This window comes from Bos indicus, chromosome 25 (genome assembly GCF_029378745.1).
Source record: "Bos indicus isolate NIAB-ARS_2022 breed Sahiwal x Tharparkar chromosome 25, NIAB-ARS_B.indTharparkar_mat_pri_1.0, whole genome shotgun sequence".
Lineage (NCBI taxonomy): Eukaryota > Metazoa > Chordata > Mammalia > Artiodactyla > Bovidae > Bos > Bos indicus.
Genome location: NC_091784.1, coordinates 39032894 through 39055845, shown reverse-complemented (window position 1 = coordinate 39055845; position 22952 = coordinate 39032894). Strand labels below are relative to the sequence as shown.

At 43.2% G+C, this 22952-nt stretch overlaps 1 protein-coding gene and 1 long non-coding RNA gene across 2 annotated transcripts; one reads left to right on the top strand and one right to left on the bottom strand.

Moving 5' to 3' along the window:
* Positions 1–27: 27 nt before the first annotated feature.
* Positions 28–11536, top strand: LOC139179772 (uncharacterized). The gene is made up of 3 exons (XR_011564134.1): positions 28–115; positions 9917–10182; positions 11220–11536. It is a non-coding gene; the product is annotated as an uncharacterized lncRNA (long non-coding RNA).
* A 3065-nt stretch (positions 11537–14601) lies between these two features.
* Positions 14602–18428, bottom strand: LOC139179771 (oncomodulin). Its single transcript, XM_070780217.1, has 5 exons — positions 18296–18428; positions 17602–17669; positions 16851–16983; positions 16291–16400; positions 14602–14897 (listed from the first exon to the last, which is right to left on the bottom strand). The coding sequence occupies exons 2-5, from the start codon at positions 17660–17662 to the stop codon at positions 14872–14874; spliced, it is 330 nt and encodes a 109-aa protein (XP_070636318.1). The 5' UTR covers positions 17663–17669; positions 18296–18428; the 3' UTR covers positions 14602–14871.
* Positions 18429–22952: the final 4524 nt, after the last annotated feature.

Below are 22952 nucleotides of genomic sequence, written 5' to 3'. Positions count from 1 at the left end.
CCGCCTCGCTCGCCGTCCCCCCGGAAGTGGTTGCCGCCGGCCCGGAAGAAGAATCCGCAGTCCAGCGTTCCTTTTTTGGCGCACTCATGTGGGTTCATTCCCGTTTGTGTTCTGGGTAGGTGTTTAATCTGTCGATGCTGTAAGAGTTAAGTTGAAGTGAAACCGTTTTTGTCTCCCACCCCCCCCCCCCCCCCACCCCTCAGATTTCTGCCCTGGCTGAAGGAGAGGGTTGCGTTTTTGAAGAAAAATGAAATGGAACTTGTTTTGTGTGAAAGCGATTGTGAAGGTGCAATGGAAGGCCCAATGTTTGGGGTGGTTGTGTATTCAGTCAGGTAGCTTGCCCGTTTTCATAGTGCACAGGGTCCCACCACATGTTTGCTGGTCTTTTTAGATCCCCGTTTGAGAGACGTCAAGTGACTTTGTGCCTCTCACGACTTCTTTGCCTTCAGGGAGAAAGATAGCTGCAGGTGGCGAGCATGGTGTGTGGCGAAGCGGACCAGAGCGTGGCCTTCTCCCCACAGTGCCTGGTCCCAGGCCTCGGAACTCAGGGCATCGCCCTTGCCAGCCCTTGGGATTCACTAGGTTTGGAGGCCTGTGGGTTGTGGGAGCTGGAACCGCTCGTGACTTCTGATACTTGGAGTTCAAACCCTTGCAGCAGACCGCACGGCCAAACACAAGACTTTAGTTTAGGTTGCCTTGTCTCTCACAGATTAGGTGTGAAAATAGGACCTCTTATCCAACTTAATAGAATAGTCCTTCATGTTTCGGGAGGCAGTGTTGGAATCTGGGCGTGAGACTGAACTGGGTACTTACTCTAGCTCTGTCACTCCCTGGGCGGAAGTTTCCAGTCTCTGTGTCTAATATGTAAAATAACTAATAGTAAATGCTTTTCTAGTAGAAATTTCACTTTAAGAATAAAATGAGTGGGAATTTCCTGGTGGTCCAGTAGTTAGGACTTGGTGTTTTCACTGCCTGGCCCCAGGTTCAATCCCTGTTCAGGGAATTAAGATCCAAAAGAGTTAAATGGGACTGTGATTGTATGTATAGTAGCCCCAGCCCTTCAGATCAGATCAGATCAGTCGCTCAGTCGTGTCCGACTCTTTGCGACCCCATGAATCGCAGCACGCCAGGCCTCCCTGTCCATCACCAACTCCCGGAGTTCACTGAGACTCACATCCATCAAGTCAGTGATGCCATCCAGCCATCTCATCCTCTGTCGTCCCCTTCTCCTCCTGCCCCCAATCCCTCCCAACATCAGAGTCTTTTCCAATGAGTCAACTCTTCGCGTGAGGTGGCCAAAATACTGGAGTTTCAGCTTTAGCATCATCCCTTCCAAAGAAATCCCAGGGCTGATCTCCTTTAGAATGGACTGGTTGGATCTCCTTGCAGTCCAAGGGACTCTCAAGAGTCTTCTCCAACACCACAGTTCAAAAGCATCAATTCTTCGGCACTCAGCCTTCTTCATAGTCCAACTCTCACATCCATACATGACCACAGGAAAAACCATAGCCTTGACTAGATGGACCTTTGTTGGCAAAGTAATGTGCCTGCTTTTGAATATGCTATCTAGGTTGGTCATAACTTTCCTTCCAAGGAGTAAGCGTCTTTTAATTTCATGGCTGCAGTCACCATCTGCAGTGATTTTGGAGCCCAGAAAAATAAAGTCTGACACTGTTTCCACTGTTTCCCCATCTATTTCCTATGAAGTGATGGGACCGGATGCCATAATCTTCGTTTTCTGAATGTTGAGCTTTAAGCCAACTTTTTCACTCTCCACTTTCACCTTCATCAAGAGGCTTTTTAGTTCCTCTTCACTTTCTGCCATAAGAGTGGTGTCATCTGCATATCTGAGGTTATTGATATTTCTCCCTGCAGTCTTGATTCCAGCTTGTGTTTCTTCCAGTCCAGCGTTCCTCATGATGGACTCTGCATGTAAGTTAAATAAGCAGGGTGACAATATACAGCCTTGACGAACTCCTTTTCCTATTTGAAACCAGTCTGTTGTTCCATGTCCAGTTCTAACTGTTGCTTCCTGACCTGCATACAGGTTTCTCAAGAGGCAGATCAGGTGGTATGGTATTCCCATCTCTTTCAGAATTTTCCACAGTTTATTGTGATCCACACAGTCAAAGGCTTTGGCATAGTCAATAAAGCAGAAATAGATGTTTTTCTGGAACTCTTTTGCTTTTTCCGTGATCCAGTATGTGTTGGCAATTTGATCTCTGGTTCCTCTGCCTTTTCTAAAACCAGCTTAAACATCTGGAAGTTCACGGTTCACATATTGCTGAAGCCTGGCTTGGAGAATTTCGAGCATTACTTTACTAGCGTGTGAGATGAGTGCAATTGTGCGGTCGTTTGAGCATTCTTTGGCATTGCCTTTCTTTGGGATTGGAATGAAAACTGACCTTTTCCAGTCCTGTGGCCACTGCTGAGTTTTCCAAATTTGCTGGCATATTGAGTGCAGCACTTTCACAGCGTTATCTTTCAGGATTTGGAATAGCTCAACTGGAGATATTCCAAATAGCCCTTAATTGTTAATTAAGCCCCAGCCCTTAATTGTTATTCAACAAGATTGCTGTCATTACTCACTCTTGAAAGACTCCCTCAACTAGCTTGCTTTAGTGTATGACAGTCTTTTGTTAGGAAGACATGTTTTGACATTACAGTAATAATTTTCAAAGAATTTTAAGATAGCAAAATCTCCTTTCCCCCTTTTATTGCCCCAAAGTCCATGGAAACTTCTACAAAATAGACACAGAGCTACCCTGGTTGAATGTGAGGCTGAGTGGTAGAAATGATACCTAAGAAAACCTTCCGCTGGCCTTTTCCAAGAGCTGCCCCTCTTCCATCTCTGTCTCCTTGAGGGGCCCTGAAGCACTTGTACAGGACCCTGCAGCTCCAGGGAGCGTAATTTGAAAACTCCAGGTTAAAGAATTCCTTCCTTTGTCCCAGAGCAAATGCTTTTGGAAGAGTGGTAGAAGGAGCCTGGGGCTTAGGTTGAACAGCCGAATTTTAGTTCTGATTTTGTCACTTGCCATTTATATGACCTTTGATTAGTCACTTAACTTCTTTGAGCTCCAGGTTCTTCCTTTGAAAAATGAGATTAATACCTACCTCAAAGGAGCACTGCAAATATTACGTTAGATGACACAAATGAAAGTACTTTCTAATGTGCAAAGTACAATTACAATAAAAATGTGGTGAGATAACATTTTATTGCATTCTACCCAGCATGCCTTTACTTCCTTGTTTACTTTGCATTCTGTGCCCCAGTCAGTCAGTTGCATTGATCACCACAGGAGAGAGATGATACAAAAACGAACCAAACAAAATCAGAAATCGAAATGCTTTTTAAGTTTCAAAAGCTAAGGAAGCAAGAAGGCTTAGATAGTGATGCATCCTCCTTTTTCACAGTCATAGGGTGTGCGTGGGTGGGAGGTGGGTGGAGTAAGCATGATAGACACTTGGGTGTGTTTCGCGGCCTCAGAGGAGGGAGGGTGTAGATGTACACCTTGCTCCTTGTGGAATGGGGAAAGTGGCCGGTCTTGCAGAGTGCCCCTCTGTGTCAAGCGTGATGCATCAACAGTGGAATAGCCGTGGCCACATGAATGTCTAGGCATCTAGGCAGTAAGTGGTACTTGATGCAGGAAGCAACTAAATGTTTTACTTGTACACGGAAGTAATTCAGAGAAAGCCAGACCTGAGAGGCCGTAAGATTAGAACAAAAAGAAACTAGCTGTGGCCTAGGTGGACCCACCACTGAAGTCCAGGAGACTGGAGAGGAGTGAGGTTGACTCAGTGGTCACTCGTATGGACTAAGCACCAGATACTCCTTTCCCATGCAGGGCCTCGCGTTACCCACCTCTTCTGTCAGCTAGGGAAGTAAGGGTGAAGAGGAGGCTGGATTATTGACATTGTCCTGAATTATGATTCTGTCTCCCAGCAGGACGAGATTCAAATCTAAGTCCAGTAACAGAAATAGAAAAGTAGATCCAAATCATTTAAAAAAAAAAAAAAAAGGGAAAATTAGATCTCTTGCACGAAGAATTTGTGAACTCAGAAGCAGGGGACCAAGATGGAGATGTAGGAGGCTTCTGATCTTCCCTCCTTCCCCAAATGTAGTGAATGTACAGCTACACACAGAGAAATTTCATCTGAGAGAAATCCAGAGACCAACTAAATGTGAGGTGAGACTCATATGTGAGGTGAATGAGAAAATAGCCACAGCAAAATGGATAGGAAAGTCTGAGCCTCACCCTCTGTGCAGCACCATACAACTGGGAGGGAATCTCCACCAGGGAAGCCCTGGTGGACTCAGATGGTAAAAATCCTGTCTGCAATACAGGAGAGCCGGGTTCGATCCCTAGGTTGGGAAGAACCCCTGAAGAAGGGAATGGCAACCCTCTCCAGTATTCTTGCCTGGAGAATTCCATGGGCAGAGGAACCTGACTGGGTACAGTCCCTGGGGTCGCAAAGATTTGTCCAGGACTGAGTGACTAACACACGTACCCACCCCCAAGGAATGGGTCCTCACGTTACTTGGCTTTGATAGTCAACAGGGTTACTCACAAGTTCAACGCACATAGTCAAAAAAAATTTTAATAGGTTCGAGAGCACCCCCTAGTGGGTGTATACCTGGACTCAGTGCCAAGGGAGTAGGCTGCTCTGACTGTATGAATTTCACTGTCCTGCATCCTGAAAGAATATCATTAAGGTAACATTGGACTTAAACTTCATGTTAGACGAGATGACCCGAAAAGACATACAGAGAACATTCTATTCAATAGCAACAGAATACTCATTCTTCTCAAACACACATGAAACATTTTCCAGGATAGATCATATGTTATACCACTAAGTAAGTTTTAATAAACTTAAGAAGATTGAAATCATATCAAGCATCTTTTCCACTGACAAATGGTATGAAACTAGAAATTAGTTACAAGAAGAAAACTGAAAAATTCACAAATACGTGGAGATGAAACAGCATGCTTTTGAAGGACCAATAGGTTAAAGAAGAAATCAAAAGGGAAATAAAAAATCTTGAGACAAATGATGATGGGAACGTACTATACCAAAACTTAATTGGATGCAGCAAAAGCAGTTCAAGAGGGAAGTTTATAGCAATAAATGCCTATAGGCAGAACAAAGATTTCGAATAGACAATCTAACTTTAAATCTGAAGGAACTAAAAGAAAGCAAACTAATGCTAAACTTAATAGAGGGAAGGAAATAACAAAGGTCATACTGAAAATAAATGAGATAAATACTAAAAAGACAATAGAAAATATCAGTGAAACTAAGAGCTGGTGTTTTTAACAAGATGATTAAGATTGACAAACTGTTAGCTAAACTAAGGAAAAGAAAAAGGACTTGAAGTCAGAAATGAAAGAGAAGACAGTACACTGATAATGCAGAGATACTAAGCGTCACAAGAAACTACTATGAACTGTTTTACATCAACAAGTTATATAAGCTAGAAGAAATGGATAAGTCACTGGAAATACATAGCCTACCAAGAGTGAATCATGAAGAAAGAATCTGAACAGACTAAGTACTCATTTGGAGATTGAATTAATAATAGAAACCTCCCAACCACAAAAGCCTAGAACTAGATGGCTTCACTGGTAAATTTTACCAAAATTTAAAGAATTAATACAAATCCTTTCCAACTCTTTCAAAAAATAGAAAAGAGGGAAACACTTCTAAAATTTTACAAAGCCAGCATTATCCTGACCAAAAAAGATACTACAAGAGAAGAAAATGACAGCCAATATCCCTGCTGGACGTATATGAAAAAAAAAAGAAAAATTAGCAAACTGAGTTCAACAGTACATTAAAATGATCTTATACCATGATCAAGTGGAATTTATTCCAGGGATGCAAGAAGGGTTCAGCATCCACAAAATCAATGTGACCTCCCACATTAACACAGTGAAGGATAAAAGTCATATAATCATTGCAATAGATGGAGAAAAGGCGTTTGACAAAATTCAACATCCTTTTATGATTAAAAACTAACAAATGGGATATAGAAGGAATGTACCTCAACATAATGAAGGCCATAAATGATAAAACCCCAGCTCACATCATGTTCAACAGTGAAATGCTTAAAGCTTTTCCTTTAAGATCAGGAACAAGACAAGGATGCCCACTCAAATCACTTTTATTCAACATAGTTGTGGAAGTCCTAGCCTGAGCAAGTAGGCTCAGTGTTTCTTTTTGTAAAGAAATATAAATGTATCCAAGTCATAAAAGAAGCAATAAAATTGTTGCTGCAGACGACATGATATATGTAGAAAACCCTAAAGACTCTACCAAAAACCTGTTCAGTTCAGTTCAGTTCAGTCGCTCAGTCGTGTCCAACTCTTTGCGACCCCATGAATTGCGGCACGCCAGGCCTCCCTGTCCATCACCAACTCCCAGAGTTCACTCAGACTCACGTCCATCGAGTCAGTGATGCCATCCAGCCATCTCATCCTCTGTCGTCTCCTTGTCCTCCTGCCCTCAATCCCTCCCAGCATCAGAGTCTTTTCCAATGAGTCTACTCTTCGCATGAGGTGGCCAAAGTACTGGAGTTTCAGCTTTAGCATCATTCCCTCCAAAGAAATCCCAGAGCTGATCTCCTTCAGAATGGACTGTTTGGATCTCCTTGCAGTCCAAGGGACTCTCAAGAGTCTTCTCCAACACCACAGTTCAAAAGCATCAATTCTTTGGTGCTCAGCTTTCTTTACAGTCCAACTCTCACATCCATACATGACCACAGGAAAAACCATAGCCTTGACTAGATGGACCTTTGTTGGCAAAGTAATATCTCTGCTTTTCAATATGCTATCTAGGTTGGTCATAACTTTTCTTCCAAGGAGTAAGTGTCTTTTAATTTCATGGCTGCAATCACCATCTGCAGTGATTTTGGAGCCCAAAAAAATTCAGTGAAGTTGCAGGATATATAATATCAATACACAAAAATTAGTTGTGTTTCTATACACTGACAATAAAATACCAGAAAGTGGAATTAATAAAACAATTTATAAGTATAAAAAAAAAACTACTTAGGAATAAATTTATCCAAGGTGAAAGATCTGTGTACTTAAAATTATAAAACTGGTGAAAAAAATTGAAGACAAAATAAATGGGAAGATATTCTGTGTCCATGGATTGGAAGAATTAATATTGCTAAAATGTCCATGCTACCAAATGATCCATAGATTTAGTACATTACTGATCAAAATTCTAATGATATTTTTCATAGATACAGAAAAACAGGGAAATACAAATCAAAATCACAATATCACCTAACACTAGTTAGGTTTATTTTTAAAAAAGAATAAGAGCAAATGCTGGCCAGGGTGTAGAGAAAAAGGAACTCTGCTGCACTATGAGTGGGAATGTAAGTTGGTGCAGACACTATGGAAAACAGTATGGAGTTTTCTCAAAAAAACAAAACAAAACAAAAAAAAACAGGGAGAAGGAAATGGCAACCCACTCCAGTGTTCTTGCCTGGAGAATCCCAGGGACGGGGAAGCCTGGTGGGCTGCCGTCTATGGGGTCACACAGAGTCAGACACGACTGAAGTGACTTAGCAGCAGCGGCAGCAGCAGCAGCAGCAGAACTTGCAGGGCAAGGTCTGTATTTCACTGGTATTATTTGGCTGCAGTATTTGTTCCCTCTCTGGGAACTACAGATGTTATGCTTCAAGTGGATGCTCTGACTAACTTTACTCAACAGGCTTTACAAGATTCTCAAAAAGCTATTTCAGCTCTTAATGCTGAACAAATACAAATTAGAAACATGGTTTTACAAAACAGATTGGCCTTATTCTGACAGCTGCACAAGGAGGAACTTGTGCCATGATTCATACCCAGTGCTGTACATATATACCTGATATGAGCACTAATGTTACTCACTTTACTAAACATATGAACAAAAGGATTCCAGCTATGGATACTCCTGAATCCTCGATTGCCTCACTTTGGGAGATGCTAACTAGTTCCTCATGGTGGAAAACTATCCAAATTGTAATGATTTCAATTGCTCTGTTTTTGCTGTTTTCTCCATCCATCTGTAACTATGTAGCTGGATTTGTTTCTAATTGCATGACAGCTTTTAAGTTAAACAACAACAACAACAACAACAACCGAAAAATTGAACTACCTTGTGATTCAGCCATTCCACTGTGAATATATATCCAAAGGAAATGAAATTATCTGAAAGAGATTTCTGTACTCCCATGTTCATTGCAGCATTATTCACAGTATCTGAGGTGGAAATAACCTAAGTGTCCATTGATGGATGAATGAATAAAATGTGACACATATGTACACAATAGAATATTATTCAACCATAAGAAAGAAGGAAGTCATACCATTTTCATCAATACGGATGAAACTGGAGGGAATTATGCTAAGTCAAATAAGCCAGACAGAGAAAGACAAATAGTGTGTGGTATCACTTTTATAGGAAACCTTTAAAAAAAAATAGAACTCATAGAAACAGAAAGTTGAATAATGATTGCCAGGGACTGGAGTAGTGGTGGTGAAGGAAATAAGGAGAGGCTGATAAAAGCTACAGACTTTTGTTTATAAGATGAATAAAAAACTTCACTGGCGGTCCAGTGATTCAGGATTCACCTGCCAGTACAAGAGACACGGGTTTGATCCTTGCTCCTGGAAGATCCCACGTGCTATATGAGCCAACAAAGCCCATGCAGCACGATTACTGAAGCCCACGTGTCCTAGAGCCTGTGCTCTGCAACAAGAGAAGCCACTGCACTGAGTAGCCCCTGCTTGCTGCAACTGGAGAAAGCCCTTATGCCACAACGAAGACCCAGCACAGCCATAAATAAATAAATTATAAGATGAATAAGATCTGAGGCTGTAATGTGAACATGGCGACTATAGTTGATAACACTGTAAATTGAAATTTGCTAACAAGGTAGAATTAAGTGTTTTCATTAAAAAAAAAACTAAATGTGAGGTGATGGATGTGTTTCTTACTGGTGAGAATCTTTTCATAACGTGCATACATAACATCACCATGGTCTACACTTTAAATATATGTTTTAAATGTCAATCACACCTCAATAAAGATAAGGAAAAAGAATCTGTGAGTTCAAAACTCCAAGGGAATAAGTTAAGGCATTGTTCCAGGTTAAGAAGTCACAGTTCCAGTGTGGGAGGTTCTGGATGTGTCCTCACATACGTCTGTCTCCCTGCTAACAAAAAAAGTGAGCTTATAGATGGTCAGACCTGATTAGAGTCATCCTCTTGTTCCTGTTTTCCAGTGCAGTGCCTGCCTTAAAGGATACAGTATGTTGATGGATGAATTATGGAGGTAGGGAACAGGGACAATGGAGAAAGGGACTTCCGTCTTTCATAGTTCTGTCTGCTGCAAGCTGTGCAGACAGAGCTCGGATCACAGAATGATTTGACATTCTAGTGAGTTCTCTCCTCCCTACACTCAGTACTGAGCTCCAAGAGGAAGCTGTTGAGAAGAGGTCTGGGTGTGATACACACATCCAAGGCCACCTGTACAAAGAGCCACTTCCTCCCACTCTGTTGGCAGAAATATCAGACCCCTGAGTCAAGTAATCGACCTTTTTTTCGTTGACTTAGAGCCCAGAGACTGTGTCATTCTGAGGTGACCTTCATCCTGAGGGTACATTTCTCTCCTGCAGTTAAAATTGCCCTTGATTTCCATCTCTTCCTGTGATCACTTGTAAAGGATCTTCCACCTGTAAAGGATTCTTTTATTAAAAAGTGAAAAATCTGAGGTGGTTTGGTAAATCAGTATTGGAAAGTGAGAATCATCTAGGAAATATATATTTATATACATGTATGTTATATATAATGTAATTTCCAGGTATTATGTAATTATGTAATAAATATAATCATATATACAAATATATGTATTACAGGTATTATGAACCAGTGAAGCCTGGTTCAGTAGTCTCTATAAGGCTCTCGCCTTCATCTGATGCTGAAGCTTGAATTCTGCAAAGCTTACAGGCAGGAAGGGAAGATGGATGTAAAGAGAGTGAGGACAAGCTGGAGCCCCTGGGAACAGACTGGAACTTCTATCAGTCTCTCACTGCTCCCAAAGCTGGATTTCTTTGTCATAGAAGGAAATGCTTCTGGAGCTGGGACAGAACGAGATCCCCACACCACAGAGTGGAGCCAGCAGGTAAGGTACTCCCACACCAACCTCCAGAGCACCAGTGTCATGGCTGCTTCACTCCCACCCTCCAAATCCCAGGCAGGATGTCTCTTGCTGCCCACCCTAACCGGATACCTGTAGCCTAAGCAAGATGACAAATTACTAACCTGCCAAACAGTCCCTGCCAAGGTTTGGTACAGTGAGGTGGCGGGTACGCAGTGTTTGCTACATCTCTGTGGTCTCAGATGTATGTTTGAAATACCTTACAATTTGAGGTGTGAATCTATTTACGTGCATTGTAGAACCCCTAAGAAAAATGATGTCAAAATCCACTCCCTTCCAAAAAAGTTGACTTTTTGAAACCAGTTAAAACATTGTGTAAATGAATAGCCTTTCCAGTGAATAAATTAACAGGCCAGGTGGAAATGATCTTGGTGATTCCAATTTCATCTGTCTTCTTAAGTGTTTGCAAAGTAATACCATACCTTAACATTAGCAGAAGAGATACCAGATAGGTTTTTGCTTGAAATTGGATTCCCGAGTACTCATTACACGAAATTAAACTGTAGTCATTGTGCAGAATTACCTATGTAGCTTGTAAACCTGAACAATTCAACAAATATTTCACATCTTCACTGTTTTGCTACACTTTGTGTTTGAGCTGGAAAGAGCTGCAAAAACCTGTATGTTAAAATAATTGTATAAACATAATGTGCAGAAGCTGAAGCAAAATGCTAATATTAGAAGTATTTTAATAATTTTCTTTAGTCTCAACAATTAAGCACATACACAAAGCTTCCTTTGAGATCATATTCCATTCAATTATAAACTACTAAATTATAAACTCAAATTATAGTTGTACGAAGAGTCAAAGCCCCTGATGCCACCCTGTTTTATAAGCAATTAGGAAAAATAACAGACACCAAGTTTTTCAGCTCTGGGACCTAGTGGGCAATGTGGGCCCTCATTTCGAAGTCAAAATATCATCATTCTACTGCTGAGAACATGCTTTCTTGAGGAGGGCTGTTTGTGTGAATCCTGTGTTTGATTTTCTTTTTCTCTAGTTGCTACACTCCCCCATTTAGAAGCCTCCAGGCTCGTCTCACGGGTCTGTAATCCTGCCAGCTGGAGAGAGCAGCTGTTAACATGTTGCTGTATGTTCTTTCACTTTTTTCTTTCCCACGAGGCACATATTGAATAGGAACCACTTAAAAAGGAATTGCTTTGTACAATATTTATATAATGACAAAACTAGGGTAATTTTTGAAAACATTTTCTTCTTTTCAAATGATACTTACTGCTAAAATTTGGAAATGATAATGTTTCTACAAAATTTCAACCTAGATAAATAACTCCCAAAATAAAAAGTGCTAATTCACAAGTGTGTCTGAATGCCTGGAGTTGTTATTACCTGCAGAGTGGAATACCCACCCCCTCCCACAAACACCCCAGATCCAAAGAACACAGTTAAAAATTGCTATGAATCAAGACCACTAAAGATTGTTTCATTTAAGCGTACCAGCTGACACTTTTAGGTGTTAAATACAGAGAGATGGCTCCTTTTGTTTGCTAGTTATTACCATTGACAGAGACTTTGGAATTAAGTTCCTAAGACTGGGTTAGAAAAATGAAAAGGTAATGTAATTGAAATGGGCAAAAATAGTTTGAATTACACTTTTGAAACAGTAAAGCAAAGCAAAGTTTCAGTCTCAGTCGTGTCTGACTCCTTGCAACCCCATGGACTATAGCCTGCCGGGCTTCTCTATCCATAGAATTCTCCAGGCAAGAATACTGGAGTGGGTAGCTGTTTCCTCCTCCAGGGGATCTTCCCGACCCATGGATCAAACCCGAGACTCCTGAATTGCAGGCGAATTCTTTACTGTCTGAGCCATCAGGGAAGCCCTTTGAAACAGTGGAATGAACACAGTTCATGAATAACTGTCTTTCTATGTATGGAAAACATGGCAATTCATCCTTTTGTATCCATCCATCCTCTAAACAATTTCCCTAAGACATTCAGAACATGGCACAGTGTCCCCTGTGAGTGTTAGTCACTCTGTCGTATCTGACTCTTTGTGACCCATGGACTGTAGCCTGCCAGGTTCCTCTGTCCATGGAATTCTCCAGGCAAGAATACTGGAGTGGGCTGCCATTTCCTTCTCCAGGGAATCTTCCCGACCCAGGGATTGAATCTGGGTCTCCTGCATTGGCAGGCAACTTCTTTACCATTTGAGCCACCAGGGAAGTTCCCTGGGTGCTCTGAACAACCCCTCCAGTGATTATTTCCATACAGATGCCCTCTTGACAGAAAAGAAATAAGAGAAGCCCACAGTCTTTACCTTGCGGGGGTGAGGCTACTTCTGCTACTCCAGTGGGTAATGGATTGCTTAGTCAGTTAAACTGTCTAAAAAGCAGCATCATTCATCTTGTTTCTTCGAGGCATATGGTGTCCAGAGCCCGAGGGAAGAAGGCTACATGATCACACTGAGTTATTTAAAGGCTCTCCCTTCAGAATTGTTGGGTTGAAAGCCCTTGCTTGGGGAGAGCCAGTGGAGTGAACAGAAATGTCAGGAGGATCAGTGTCCATGTGGTGTAGTGGTGGTGGATTGTTTTAGGGATCAAGCCTCCCAGGGCATCAGGCTTGGCCTGGAAGGCCCTCTTGCTGGTGCCTGGGAGAAACTGTCACATACCCAGGGAAGCTACAGGTATAGAGGAACCAGCCCAATTCCTTCCAGGAGGGATGTGGAGGAGGAGAGCATGAGGGCACAGCTGTGCAATAGGAGGGGGAACAGGAGAGCTGGCCATGAAGGGACACACTTCCGTTCTGTGACCCTCCCCAAAGAGGGCTTCATTTGGGGGCTGGATTTCCCCAGTTTGAGTCTTCTGTAAACGGCCTTTATGGGTTCTGTCCTTTCTACATGACGTGTGTGCGTGTGTGCTCAGTCGCTTCAGTTGTGTCCGTCTCTTTGTGACCCCATGGACCATAGCCTGCCAGGCTCCTCTGTCCTTGGGATTTCCACAGCAAGAATACCGGAGTGGGTTGCCGTGCCCTCCTCCAGGGGGATCTTCCCAACCCAAGGATCAAACTCACGTCTCCTGCACCTTTTGCATTGCAGACAGTTCTTTACCACCAGGCCACCAGGGAAGCCCCTCTGCGTGACTTAATATTCTTCAAATCAGTACACTTTCTCTTTCCCTTTGGGTCGCTCTGTGTGGCATGCAGGATCCTAGTTCCCCGACCAGTGACTGAACCTGTGCCCCATGCATTGGGAGTTTAGAGTCTTAACCACTAGACTGCTAAACCATCAAGGAGGTCCCTCAGTATGCTTCCAAATGTCTAGTAGCCTTATTTTAAAGCAGCGATATTAAAACACAGTTTGTGCCACTTACATGTTTCTGACACCTGTTAAAATAAATACACAGCCATCACATTTAACAGTGCTGGCCCCTGCCCCCATAAAATCACCTTGATAGTACATAGCCCTTGTAGTACATAGCCCGCACTTTGAAAATCTGCTCTGCCACAAACTCTAAAGAACAGGAGTTTGAAGTAGATAAGCCACTCAGCAGGATGGTGGCAAACCCAAGAGGGGCCAGGGCACTGTGAGCTTGAGTATCGGGGTAAGAAGCGTGAGCTTGTAAACTCGCTCTGGGAACGTGCCTCTGTTCCTCCCAGGAGTCCTCACCCCCAGGGTCAGCCCGAGAGAACAGCTCAAACCTGCCACCTGGAAGTCAGCCTAATGAGAATTTCCTGGCTTGAGGTTGCCCCACCCTAGTGAAAGACCTGTAACGGGAACCTGAGTCTCGCCTCAAATGTTCGGGCAATTCTGGGTGTAGTTGGTTCAGGTGGTATCAAATAAGAGCCAGGAAAATGGTGGCTGAGAAAGGAGAGAGGAGAAGGGAGAAGGAGGAAGCAGGTGAGGCGGGAGGAGGAGAAGGGGGTGGCCGGAGATTTGGTCAGAGCCAGCAAGTCTCTGATAGCCTGTTTTCCTAAGGGAAAAAAAACAGCTTGAGAATATGTCTGCTTGTCTCAGCCAGCACTGCACGTTTCCTTAGCTTTAGGGCCATTGTAGCCTCGCACTTGTTTCTGTCTTGTATTATTTGCTTTTACTTAAATCTCTCTTACAACAACCTAACACCCAATAGCAGAAAACACATAAGCAAGCATGACTTTCCGCTGGCTAAAATCTCTTCACAGGCGTTTCAGACTCAGATAAATTGCTGAGAAAATCCTAGCCTGATGATGCCATTTATTTGTGACTTTTTCCCCGAACCTCCTTTCCCTGTGCGCTTGTGCACAACGCACGTAAGGATGGCTTAGCGCTCGGCTAAGACCAGAAATCTTCCTGAAATTCTTCCCTCGGTCTTCAAATCGCTTTCATCCCTCATGGAGGAAGAAACCACACCCACACATCAGCAGATGATGAGAAAGGTGTCTTTATTGGGTGATTTTTTTAAAAGGCATTTTTGTCTGGCCTTACAGGAATCATTAGGGCACACCCACCACCAAAAAGTCACGGATGACTGTCTAACACAGCACGGATGACTGTCTAACACAGCACGGATGACTGTCTAACACGGATGACCTCACTAACAACGGACAAACTGTAGAAGCATTTTGGGGGAAATTAATAAATTAGGGGGAGGAGGTGGGTGTCCCAGTTCCTGGGGCTTTGGAGGCCTTCCAGCCGATTCTAGCTCCACAGTCTGGGCCCTTTAAGAATGTACCATTTCCTGGAATTCTAGAACAGAAGAGGTGAGAACAGGGTCAGCGGGGAAGGCTTGGCACCTTACAGACAGGCTACTGCCAGTGAGGGTTCTGAGGAGGAAAGAGAACCAAGCGCATCGTCAGATGATGGCCATGGCCCCCTCCAAGGGCGCAGAAAGAAAAAAAGATGTCACTGACAGCCTGCGTGTTCCATCCTCCCGCCGAATCTAGTGTAACAAACATCTTTAATTTTGCATCAGAGCCCTTTGTGTTAGAACTTGCCAATCCAGTCATTTCGCTTTGACGAAATGTAGCAGCCCATTGTAGCAGCCTATCACAGTACCTGTGCTCACTCAGCCTTTTGTCTGGTCAATTCAGGACAGAAATGGGAGGTCTCCTCCTTCTGTTGGGTAGCTACTTATTGTATATTTAGGAAACATTTAATGGTTTGGGACTTTGCGCTAACTTTTCTCCACTGGACCCTAACCTTGCCCCCCAAATTTATATTACTAAGAGATAATAATAAGGTGTGGATGCTACAGAGTGAAGCTGAAAACTAGGATTTGTTTTATATTTATTGGTAAGCTTTGCTTGTTTGAAAAAGCTGTCAGTGACAGCTTATGAGTAAGTTTAAATAAATCTACCTTCCCTTACCTAAACTATTTTTCTATCCATACAGGCTACATTAACTCCCTTGTAGTAAGTGATGGTGGTATCATTTTGAGTAGATTTTTTACATTTTAATTAGTACCACCATAAGGAACACACAGAAGTTCTCCTGAGCTGACATGCACGGAGTAGGTAAAACATGTGGTAACATGACAGAAGCAGATGAAGATAATCCTCCAGACATGCAGTTACGATGAAATTTGAATACAGGGCTCTGCACGCAGAAGGCTGCGCAAATGGTGACTGATTTACGTGTTCTCTTAGTATTGCCTCCTTGGTATGCTAATGTCCAGGAAAACATATTTCTTTAAACCCTTGCAAGCTAAGATCCTTTCCTACTCAAAAGAATCAAATAGACACTTCAGTATGAGATGTACTTGAGAATGTCAATTCTTCCCTTATTCAGAGAGACTCAAGTCCCACTGCTGGAGATTCCTAACATTATTTTTCAGGTACATCAGGGTGTCTTGCAAATAATGGGCCAGGCTAGTAGCTAGTACCGTGGTCAGGTGAAGGGTATTTTCTGGTTCATAGACAGTGGTCAGTGGGACTACCTTCTATGGTATATCCCCACGCCAGAGTCTTGACATAGGTCATTTGTATCCTCAATTTACTTTTATGGATGAAAAGACTGAGGCTCAGCAGGCTGAAGGTAGGGGGGTTTTAACCTGTATTTGTCTGACCTCATGGCCTAACCCCCCTGCCCCGGATGCCGCCTGAGCTCAAGTCTCTCCTGCCGTGTACAGGTGTGAACATACCATCAGCCCCGATCTTCCCGTCTCCATCATTGTCTGCAGCTGCCATCAAGGACTTGGTTTCTGACTCGGTCAGTTCTCTAGCACCACTCTCAAACTTCTGGAGGAAAAACCTACAGGATAGTGAAGATTGAGGGGAATGTTTTTAAAAACCACACACATTTCTGTGTTCGCCCCTTTCTCTTCCCCTTGAAGCAAACCATCTGTTCCCAGCAACCACAATAATCAGTCAAGATCTTAGCAAGCAAAAGCTTCTTTCATTGTCGAGACTAGTGGACCTTTTGTTTAAAAAATTCTTTTTTTCAGAAGTTAGCTGTTAAGTCAGTTTGCCAAGGAATACTCCTAAGACTAATGACTTTTTGTCCCCAAGTCTTTGGTGCTCATATTTAGTGTTTTGTGAGTCAGCGTGGCTGACTGCCTCATGCTCTGCTCTTTCATGAGAATCTACTGAGTGACCAGCATCAGAGCTGGTCATTGAAAGATACTGGGGAGACTGGCCTCCACTGCACCCCAGCCCCACCTAACAATGTTGGGGTGCTGGTCGGGCTTAGGACAAAGCTCACTTCAGCTCTTCTTCATCCAGGTACCCACTCTGGTCGTTGTCTATGAAACGAAAAACATCCTTCACCTGACTGGCTGACATCTTAGCAAGGCCCGATGTCTGGAAGAATTTTTGGGGTTCAAAGGTATCTGGATCTGAAAAACAGAGAATAGGTTATTCTGATGCTCGTTGGACTGCATTCTGTCTCTGGACCAAAGTGATGTCAACTTAGGATGTTAAAACTACTTTACATAATATCATTGAGCTACAGGGATGCTCTGTTTAAAAAAACTTTTTTTAAAGGCCAAGTAGGGCTGTGACTGGGTCTGGATTCTGAGGCAGCCAAGACCATATGCCTTCATACTCTCATCTCCTTTCCCCCTCCCCAGATTTCCCTCTCCACTTGACTCTGTCCATCTCCTCTTCTCTGGCCTCCTCTCGTCTGTGCCTCCTGATGCCCTTTATTCAGGCTGGGTATCCAGGATGGCAGCCCCACTGGTCTAACTGATGAGAGAAACACAATCATAGGATTCAAACAGGCTACGGGGATCCACTGATTCCTTTTTTTTTTCTTCATGTTTAGTAAGTTTCTTTCACCATACAGAAAGGGATTCTATGCTCAGATCTCCTATTTCTATCACGTAGTTATCTAGTTAATAAGTTCTTCCTCTGATTCCCATGCACTTTCAGCCAGTTTGCATTTTAATTTTTGTAACTTTTCAGGAGCTACCGATTTGTGCGAGAAAGCCGCCGCCGCCTCGCTTCCCGTTTACCTTGGCACTCCTGCAGGGCTGCTGCAATGTCGTCAGCACTGAGGACATCTGTGATGCTCATTTTCCACCTGTTCTCACAAAATAATCGAGATGTGGTAAATGCCTAGCAGAAACATGCACATCTCGGGGGAGCACACCCCCCAAGGCCCACAGAAACTGCACATTTGTTGAGCAATTTTAAAGTGTAATAAGCGTATGACCAGCTAAGACATAATATCCAAATAAAAACCAAATACTGAAAAGATTCCAGCCCCCTTCGTCTCAGTGTCCTCTCTTGAATATATGCCAAAGATGAAATTAAAAAATACAAACTGAAGAAAGATTTGATGCTGCTTTCTTGTAAAAAAAATATATATTCACATCATCAACCACTTATACAGACATCTACAAGCCATTCAGAAGTAGACCATGTTACAAATGCAATGGCATTTTAATACACTAGCCAGAGAAATGCAACATTGCAAGTTTCACTTACAGAAGGACAGAGCTTGGGCTGCTTGCAGACTGTCTACAGAAGGGATGCCCTTCTGTCCCGAAGGATGGGAATCAGAGACATCAAAAACCCATTTACCAGAGATCAAAATCCACCCATGTGTCAACTCCACGGGAAAAGAACCCGAGCACCGCATGCACCAACCTAAAATCCATGTAGGAAAGAAGAGTCTGGGATCTGGGTGGTCCACCAGCTACTCACCGTTTTAGATTTTCCTCCAAGAAGAATCAGGAAAAAGAACTGAAGGAGCCAATAAACAGATGCGCTTTTGCTACCTCACTGACGTACCTTATATAGGATTGAAAAAGCGATAGGAAGAACCTCTTAGATTTCCTTTTCAAGGATCAGGTGGACATAGCTCAGATGTCTCGCTTTACTAATTAAACCTTTTTTTTTTTTTCTATTTATATCTCAAAGGAATGTGGGTAGGAACAGCCAGTTTTCAAAACCAAACCTCAACAAGCCTTAACTAAGGTTTCAATTTTGCAAACCAACCCTGCTGGCCAAGTGTCAAGACACCAGAGGCCTGGTAAAGAGGAAACAGTGGTTGAAGTGAGGTAAACACATCTGAAGGGCCTTTGTCAATTGAAAAGGGCTCCCCCCGCAGATGTTAGTGGCTGCCATCAGAGGCAGGTCTGTTGCTGGCCTCTGAAACTTTAGATGTGTGAGGCCAACCTCAGGCCAGGGCTGACAGACTCAGGGTCAGTGTCAGATGGGTACAAAGCTTTGTCCCACCAAGGGGATAGATGGGTTAGATGGCTTTCTAAAAAAGCCTTGACTTTGCTGTTGCTCAGCTGTACTTTTTTTTGGTTGACATATAGTTGATTTACAATGTTGTGTTAATTTCTGCCGTGCAGCAAAGTGATGCAGTTATACCTATATGTACATTCTTTTCTGATATCCTTTTCCATTACGGTTTATCATAGGATATTAAATATGTGCTATGCAGTCAGACCTTGTTTTTATCTATTCTGTATATAAAAGCTTACGTCTCCTAACCCCAACCTCCGCTCCATCCTTCCTCCAGCTCCTTCGTCTTCGGCAACCATCCGTGTGTTCTGTATGAGTGTGGTTCTGTTCCTGTTTCACAGATAGGCTCATTTGTGTCATATTTTATTAAAGATATTAATTAATCTTTTAGGCTGTGCCGTGTCTTCCTTGCTGCGAGCGGTTTTTCTCTGGTCGCAGTGATGAGCAGGGTCTGCTCTTGGTCGCGGTGTGTGGGCTTCTCATCCCGGCGGCTTCTCTTGCTGCAGAGCACAGGTCTAGTGTGCGGGCTTCAGTAGCTGCGGCACGCGGGCTTAGCTGCCCCACAGCATGTGGGATCTTCCTTGACCAGGGATTGAACCCACGTCCCCTGCACTGGCAGGTGGAGTCTTAACCACCGGAACACCCAGGAAGTCTTCATTTGTCTCATATTTTGGAGTCCACATATAAGCAAAATCATATGGGATTTGTCTTTCTCTTTCTGACTCCACTTAGTATGATAATGTCTAGTTGCATCTGTGTTGCTCTCAGCTGTATTTTAAATTGCACCTACTAAAAAGGCAAAAAAGGGGAAAATAACTACCCATTCCCAGCCCCATAGCTAAAATTTGCAGAAAATATATGAGGCCAGGACTTGGGACCTCATAATTTGTTTTTGTTTTGTTTTTTGGGTTTTTTGGCTTTCCGCAAACCTTTTATTGAGTCCTTATGTGGCCATCACTGTGCTACTTTCTAAAAAAAAAATTATGGCAGAAAACATAGAACACAAAATTTGCCATCTTAACCATTTTTAAGTGTACATATAGTAGCGTTAACTACATGTGCGTGGTTGGACAACAGACCTCTGGAACTTTTTTCATTTTTCTTCTTTTTTTTTTTTTGCTGGGCCGCAGCACTTGGGATCTTACTTCCCAGACCAGGGATTGAACCTGAGCCCCCTGCAGTGGAAGTGAGGAGTCTTAGCCACTGGACTGCCAGGGATATCTCTCTAGAACTTTTCCATCCGACAAAACTGAACTCCGTACCCAGTGATTAAGAACTCCCTATGCTCCTTCCCTCAGCCCCTGGCGACCACTATGCTACTTTCTGTCTCTAAGGGTTAGACCGCTTTAGATGCTCCTTATAAGTGGAATTGTCCAGTATTTGTCTTTCTGTGACTAGTCTCTTTCACCTAGGAAAATGCCCTCAAGGTTCATCCATGTGGTAGCATATGACATTTCCTTCTTTTCGAAGGCTGAATTCACGTGTTTTAAAAGTCAAAACTGATTCCATGTTGCAATCATAATTATTCAGTGTTTTTTTAGAGAAGGATCTCAGGACTCTTACCTGGGGGTACATAAATCTGGACAACCATCTTCAATTTCCTCCCAGATATATTCCCCTGCTTCTATGCCTCTACTTTCGCTAGTGTTATCAATGAAAAGTTTCTCTCAGGATCTCCTACAGCATTTTTTTTTTTGCATTGTATAAGATTTTTATTTTTATTGAAATATAGTTGGTTTACAATGCTGTGTCAGTTTCAGGTGTACAGCAAAGCGATTCATATTTGTGCATGCATACATGTATTGTTTTTCATGTTCTTTTTCCTCATAGGTTATTACAAAGTATTGAGTAGGGTTCCCTGTGCTACAATAGGTCCTTATTGTTTGCCTGTTTTATGTATAGTAATGTATATGAGTTAATCCCAAACTCCTAATTCATCCCTCCCTGCTTTTCTCCTCTGGCAACCACAACTGTGTTTTTTACGTCCCTACAGCATCTCTTAAATTACCAAACCTCAGGTCAGCGCTGTTTCTGTCTTGCCCACATGATGTTGCCTCAAATGCCTAGCACAGTGCCTGACCTAGTTAGGTGCTTGGAAAGTATATGATGAATAGATATATAAAAACAGCAAAAAGAACCTGAAAACAAGATTTCCAGACAGCATCCACTTGGCCCAGTCTTAAAAAAAAAAACACAGTTTCTGAAAATAGGTCTTAAGAAATTAGGTTGCTGACATTAAGTTGCCATAGAAACTGGCTGAGTTCTTTCTTTCTGTGGCAGGGTTTACAACTGTCCATAGAAAGACATTTAAAAAAATCTGCTCATTTAAATGAAAACAGCATATGGGTTAAACCGAGACGCTTTAGATATTCATGCTGTTTTTCTGATAGAACCTAAAGATAAACAGAGACCCAGTAAATGATGTCTGAATCAGGAATGTAACCAGGATTCTGACGTGAATCCCACTACGTGCAATCTGGGGATCAAAATGTTGATTCACACAGAAGGACAAAGACTGTGATTTCACTACTCTGAGGCGCCTCAATCAGGGCTCAGTTGTGTCCGACTCTTTGCGACTCTAGCCTGCCAGGCTCCTCTGTCCATGGGGTTTTACAGGCAAGAGTACTGGAGTGGTTTACCTTTCCCTTCTACAGGGAATCTTCCTGACCCAGCAGTTGAATCTATTGCATTGGCAGGTAGATTCTTTACCACTGGTGCCACTTGGAAGTAGTCAGAATCGTGGAGGCAGAGACAGAAGGGTAACCACCAGGAGAGGGGAAAGGGGGAGTCGTGTTTAATGGTAGTCAGAATCGTGGAGGCAGAAACAGAAGGGTAACCACCAGGAGAGGGGAAAGGGGGAGTCGTGTTTAATGGTAGTCAGAATCGTGGAGGCAGAAAATAGAAGGGTAACCACCAGGAGAGGGGGAAAGGGGGAGTCGTGTTTAATGGTAGTCAGAATCGTGGAGGCAGAGACAGAAGGGTAACCACCAGGAGAGGGGGAAAGGGGGAGTCGTGTTTAAGGGGGAACAGAGATTCAGTTTGGGAAGATGAAAACATTCTGGAGATGGATGGTGGTTGATGGTTGTAAAACAGCGTGGATGCACTTAAAACCATAGAACTGTACACTTAAAATAGTTAAAATGGTAAAGTTTATGTTATGTATATTTCACCACAATAAAAATTGTTGATTGAGTAGTCTTCCTTATTTTGGTCACCAATTCCCATGAAAGAGAAGAAAGAAGCATTGGAAATAGACCTTAATTTGAGCCCAGATCTGTCCTTTATTAGCCATGTGACTCTGGACCCCAGTTTCCCCTGTTGGGAAGTAGGAGTAATGCAAATACCTGCTCCATCAACTTCTCGGATCATGGAGCCAAGAGCAGGTCTGCAAATGTCCAGAGGGGTCTCAGTGTCCCCTGGTGAATCCCACCCCGTCCTGCAATTGCTAGAGTATTTCATTTGTGTATCTGTTCCACTCGATTGGTAGGGACTTCCCAGAATGGAGGGAATGGATACTGGGATCGACTAGCACTGTCTGCAGTGGGAAGCCGGCAGCAGGGAGAAGAGTAATTCGTGACTCCGTCAAGCTGTGTGCTTGGGCTTTGCTTCTGCCACAGGCCCTGGACTGTCAGATCATACTTGTCTCTCAGATATCTGATGCTGTCCCCAGTCACCGGTTTCTATCCAAATCCCTGCTGCTGCTAAGTCGCTTCAGTCTGTGCAACCCCATAAACGGCAGCCCCCCAGGCTCCCCCGTCCCTGGGATTCTCCAGGCAAGAACACTGGAGTGGGTTGCCATTTCCTTCTCCAATGCATGAAAGTGAAAAGTGAAAGTGAAGTCGCTTAGTCGTGCCTGACTCTTAGCGACCCCATGGACTGCAGCCCACCAGGCTCCTCTGTCCATGGGATTTTCCAGGCAAGAGTACTGGAGTGGGGTGCCATTGCCTTCTCCCTCCAAATCCCTAGTAGGGCTCTTAATCCCACAGACTTCCCCTACTCTGAGCCCACACACCTGCTGATTTTGTAGCTCTGTAATGTAGTCTTTCCAGCCACACCGGCCTGACTCAGGTCTCGTCACCGCCTGCGCGCAACCCCAGCTGTCTCGCTG

What these genes read in the sequence shown, in the direction of transcription:
- LOC139179771 (XM_070780217.1), bottom strand. Translation starts at nt 17,662, where the DNA reads ATGAGCATCACAGATGTCCTCAGTGCTGACGACATTGCAGCAGCCCTG. An exon ending in AGCCCTGCAGGAGTGCCAAG is followed by an intron (nt 16,984 to 17,601) that starts GTAAACGGGAAG and finishes TCTGTTTTTCAG; the next exon opens with ATCCAGATACCTTTGAACCC. An exon ending in CGGGAAGATCGGGGCTGATG is followed by an intron (nt 14,898 to 16,290) that starts GTATGTTCACAC and finishes CTTCTGTTCTAG; the next exon opens with AATTCCAGGAAATGGTACAT.